This window comes from Neophocaena asiaeorientalis, unplaced genomic scaffold (assembly GCF_003031525.2).
Source record: "Neophocaena asiaeorientalis asiaeorientalis breed wild unplaced genomic scaffold, Neophocaena_asiaeorientalis_V1.1 scaffold722, whole genome shotgun sequence".
NCBI classification, from domain to species: Eukaryota; Metazoa; Chordata; class Mammalia; order Artiodactyla; family Phocoenidae; genus Neophocaena; species Neophocaena asiaeorientalis.
In genome coordinates, this window is record NW_020175686.1 from 1,270,547 (window position 1) to 1,276,099 (window position 5,553).

At 35.2% G+C, this 5,553-nt stretch overlaps 1 protein-coding gene across 2 annotated transcripts in view; it reads right to left on the minus strand.

The window, feature by feature from the left end:
• Positions 1 to 244: 244 nt before the first annotated feature.
• Positions 245 to 5,553, minus strand: part of CDH12 (cadherin 12) — a 278,088-nt gene continuing 272,779 nt past the window's right edge. Inside the window, exons 10-11 of one of the 2 annotated variants that reach the window (XM_024732038.1) lie at positions 4,506 to 4,757; positions 245 to 1,602 (exon numbers count right to left, since the gene is read on the minus strand). In XM_024732038.1, coding sequence (XP_024587806.1) covers positions 1,103 to 1,602; positions 4,506 to 4,757 — 752 coding nt within the window. In that variant the 3' untranslated portion in view covers positions 245 to 1,102. The remainder of the gene's footprint in view (positions 1,603 to 4,505; positions 4,758 to 5,553) is intronic. The other variant, XM_024732039.1, reaches the window with a different exon arrangement.

Here is a 5,553-nt window from a genome sequence, read left to right on the forward strand (position 1 = left end):
CCGGGAGGATCCCACATGCCGCAGAGCGGCTGGGCCCGTGAGTCATGGCCGCTGAGCCTGCGCGTCCAGAGCCTGTGCTCCGCAACGGGAGAGGCCACAACAGTGAGAGGCCCGCGTACCGCAAAAACAAACAAACAAACAAACAAAACACAACTTAATGTTTATCTATGACTGAAGACTGCAATGATCTGGTGATTTGTTAAAACCAAGCTTCCACCCTTCCACACCCTGGCACAATATGAAAACAAAACTAATATTTATTTTAGTGTGGAGATTCAGCCCTGAAGCCTCTCTTTATAAAGAGGATTTTTTAAAATTTTCTTTTTAAAAATTTTATTTCTTTGGAAAACAATGAATATTTTCATGAACACCTTTAATAGGAACCAATATTAAGATCAAACATTGCTTTTAAAATGTGGGACTTACATATTGAATTTGATATTATCACATTTATTTCACTTTTCTCAGAGGGTAGGAAAAACAAATGTGTTTTGGCATACAGTTTAAAAAAGAAAAAAAGAGCATTTTAATTATAAGAAGATGGAGTCCAGAAAGTATTCTTCTTTTTTCCTTAAAAGGAATGAGAAGTCTGCGTGTTGCTATTGCTCCTTGACATAAAGACAGTGTCTTTGTTTTATGTCCTCTGTGTCTGAATCCCGCAATACCATCACAGCAGAGTGTACTCTACACGACTGTAAATGATAAGAGTCTCAATAGGCACTTTAGTGGAATTAAGAAAAATCTAACACTCTTCCACCGTGATGCCACATAGCTATCTTCGTTCTAGGTTGTCACGTCAGTAAATTGTATTTAATAGGCCTGAGCTTGTCTCAGTGTGTTTCCAAAATAACAAAACAAAACCAAGCAAGTACACATTTTAGGAATTACCTTGTGTTGGCAGAATAAACCAAAACTGACAATATGATAAATATAGCAACTTGCTAGAAACCAAATAATCAAAGGAATCTTGTCCTAGAAAGCCCGGTATGTGTGTGTGTGTGTGTGTGTGTGTGTGTGGTGTGTAAGTAGAAGTGTGATTTCTATTTATGTTCCTTTCTCTTAAATTTCTTTTGTTGGTTGTGTTTTAGCCTTTGCTTCTCCCCTAAGTGACTTTATCAGTTTTATAACTCTCTTCTTCACCAAACATGTCTGCCAAGACTTTAAAGTGCGGTCCCCAGTCTGTTAGATAGGTGTAGTCCTGGTCTGCTTCCATGGTCAGAGATTCTATGGAGCTAAGAGAGTCGGCTACTGATCCATTGCCTTCATAGGCATATGTTGCCAGTGAGTCGTATGGTGGGGCGGTGGGGTCCATATCATTTTCCTGTAGCCTTTGATTAATGAAATCCCTTATGTCTGCGTTATCTTCCACTGGTGGTCTCTGACGAGGCAAACAGAGAGAGTCTGGTTTTATATCCCTGCGAATTTTGTTATCTTCAATCACCTTTGGGTTTCTCAGAGCACCAATGTCGAAAGCCTGGGTGTCTTCCTCCCCACCTCCTTCATCATCATAATGGATAACATTGTCTCTGATGTCTTCTTTAGAGGTCATCAGGGTGTCTTTCTTCTTCTGCCTTCGCAGAGCTACATACAGCACAACTATGGCTAGAACAAGACAAAAATTGCAATATGAGAATATGTCAGCCCATCTCTCCATAAAAAATAAAATTGATCAGGGCTGGCTGAGTGTTTTTAATGGTATCCTATTACTTTCAAAGTAAACATACTGTAGTCTATAAGGATCATATCTATGTTGACTTTTTTCATTGTTTAAATTCAATTTCATCCTGGAATTGTAGCTAATATGAAACCATAGCAAAATTATTCACAAAATCAAACCATTGTAGCCTTATATTTAACATGTATTGTATTTAAATATCTCAGTGTCAGGTAAAAAGTATGAGTTACAAAATTTAAAAAGAAAGAAAAGAATGTTTGTTTCAATCATACAGAGAACTGTATAGTATTGAAGTAATAAAACTTGAATACTGTTTGCCCATAGCTAACACTTAGATATTATCCATACCTATATTTCTCAGTTGTTAACATTACTGTATTTATAATGAAATAAACACAAATCATGTGACAATCACTTTTAAATGCAATAAACAAGAAAGAGAGAGAGAAAGAATATAGAATCTAAGGGACTTAGCTTTTCAAATTATGTCAACTAAGACCATAAATTATTTACATTTATGTGTCCTACCATATTGAGATAATTTCCAAACCAAATGTCTAGTATTCAGGTTACCTTCTTGAAGCAAGATAATATTTTGAAATACTTAATTTATAGACCCTCATTATTGAATAGCTTTGTTCCCCATTAACTCACAGCCATCATTACATCAATAGTGTTTATTTTTTTCTGGGAGTAAATAAGCACAGATTCACACCATGAAGTCAGTGCTCAACTTTGCGTGGCATAATACTCCCCTCTCCTCCACAGTGGTGGCAATAGATTGAAAGCCAAAGTGTTTGATTTACCATAACAGAGTCTGGAAGGAAGACTCTTGTCATAGGATTAGAAAGTAGGAGACTGCATGATGACAAAAGCCCATTTATTCCCTCTTCTTCCAAAATTAAGGAGGAAGACAGAGGAGATATAGGTAGAGCTTCTGTACAACGGGCCTTGCAGAGATGTTTAGCACTCTGCACTCCTTCCAGGCTTTAGGCAAATCTCAGAACTAAAAGCACTATTGTTTGTTCACCCAGAGAGTGTGTGAGAGACTGTAAACCTCACAGAGAAACCCTGCATATTTATAAAATGGCTTTAGAGTATCTATGGCTGAGAAAGAGACTAGTTAAATGTGCTTGAGGGCCAAATAGAAGTTCCTAAGCACTGCAAGATTCTCACCCTAAAAAAAGACATAAAAATGGCTAAGAATCTGCTGGAAGATCTAAAGGAGTATGAGACTGGCTAAGGAGATCAAAGAATAGATGGATTTGTAAGCAGACCCCACGGCAAGACTAAGAGTGTCAACATTCGCAGCTGTGTCCTAGCAATTCACAACTAGGAGCAGGGTGGACACTTAGTAAATATCTGGATGAATGAGTGGCAGATGACAGTATGTGATAATGCTAACCTAAGCAACATGAATTGTTACTCTGTAAGAGGGCCAAAGAGGACAAAGACGAGCATCCAGAATATACCAAATCGTGCCTAGGTGGATATGGAAATCTTCTGGGACTCAGACAGCCCCTAGACAAGAGTATGAAAAAGAAACGCTTGCTTTGAAGTTAAACACCTAATTGATTTTGATCAACTTCAGTGTGAGAACATTATTCTGCATCTTCCCTTTTAAAGGGGTTTATATCATCAGCACAAACAGATGTCAGATATAATTTATAATTCTAAATTTTAAGGACATAAAGAATACTTTGTTCTACACATCAAGGTTATTTGCATGGAATTAATATCTGCATCATGCAAATTGGACTAGAACTTTACCCTCCAAACCAAAATGAGCTTCTGACTCAGAGAATGTTCTTCACAAATTAGTATATAATGCCTTGTACCATGCTTTACACCCTGGTACGTTTTTAAAATTCTATTTTCTAGCCTAGAGATAAAGGTAGGTATGTACATTTGTCAGAATATTTTGGTTAAATAATAAACATGAATATAGAAGCTGATCCCACAGTGCCCAACTGTACTTCTGTTGCAATTTTAATTTAGAGGAATGCTTAGAAAAATAGAAAATCTCTCTTTGCTTTTGTGAATCTGGCAGCGAATGAATAAATGAAATATAGTTAGCTGGACAGAGTTGATGGAAGAGGGAAACCCCTAAAGTAGGTTTTCATTCTCACAGAGATGTTACAGAATACATTTACTTCAATCCTTTCCCTTTGCTGCCCTTCTTGATATTTCACTGTGTTCTGTTCTGTTCTAGTGGGAATGGTTAGAGTTTTTGATGTGAGGAGATCTGAGAAAAGTGGAATAAGAATTGTGTCTGGCCAGCACTTTAGACAGAAAAAAAAAATTTGGAGGTGCTTTTACCTTCTACTTCTTTCCTGTTCTTTCGCCTTTCTTTATCAAACTGTTATTTGACAACTACTGTTCATCTAGTATAATTTTAAAGGTTATACAACACTTTATTAGGCAGCAATAATTACTAGGCTGTAAAAAATGAATTTAAAACTGTTGCTGCAAATGAGACATTTGTCATAGAAAAGTTCATCGCAGCAAGTGCCACAAATTGTTATTACTTGAAAATTCCCTAGGGCTTGAACATACTTTTATATTTTTGATGATGTTATTGATTTATTTCTATTGGTATACTTCCATAAGGAATAAAATAGAAAATTAACACTCATAATATAATTAACTTTAATAATAATTATATAATTCAGTATAGATAGATAGTCTTCCTTCTATCCAGATGTAGCATCTCAATGAAGAAAAAACTGATTTACATGGTAAAATAAGGAGTGAGATACACAAATAAGGGAGGGGTAGAGAGAGAGAGAGAGAGAGAGAGGGAGAATATGAGATTAATATTGAAACCAACCTAAGAGTATAACAATGCACAGTAGGATTGCAATCAAAGCCCCGGTGCTAAGTCCTACAGGAAGAAAAATTGCTTCCACGTTACAAGACAGGATGGTACCATCAGAGTCACATCTACAAACTCGAATAGTCATTGTGTTTGTGCTGCTCTGGACAGGATAACTGCTGTCTTCTATTACAACCGGGAGGAAATACAACTCTTGCTGCCTGCGGCTGTATCCATTTCTTCGGGTTTCAATGCCAGCTGTGTTGTCTACAAAACATGACATTTATGATAAGATGGTTACCATGAGTATCACTTGAAATCTTCAAGTTGGTATCTGTTAAACAGTAGGAAGCTCTTCTTGAATCAGTAAAATACATCCATATTTTAATTCTTTCTTTTATCATTATGAAAGCTGCCAAAATGTAATCAAATGTATTCAAAGCAATCCTTAGGAAAAGAAGAAACATTAATCTTGTCTGGTGTACGAATTAAATTTTCTATTCAGAAAGAATAGAAAATTGTTTACAAGACAAGAATATGTTGTGTTGACAGCCTATTTTTTCTGACATCAAAATCTCACAGAGAAAAAATACTTCAGTGGATGTTTCCTTTCATGATTAGAAGAACCAAGATTACAAAGGATGAATCAGTATAACATCTTACCTAAGAACCTGTTCTATAAAATTGACAAATATCAATATAATATTTCAGATAAAGCTTGATTTTTTATTTTTCCCTAATCCATATCTATAATACATATATATATATATATATTTTCACTTTTGCAAAACAGCATAAGAAACATGGAAAGGAAAATAAAATGTGTGAAAAACATCGATTCATTAAAATTTTTAAATATCATGAATTATAATAATCATCACTTTAATATAATCACAAAATTAAATCATTTTAGTTTTGATATAATCAACGATACAATATTTACTTGGAATAATCCAAGACAATAAGAATTTAAAATTTTATATTAGTTCCACTAATATTTCTATTGAAAGTGTTATTTTGCATGCACTTGTTCTCTTCTTCTTCTTTTTTTTTTTTTTTTTTC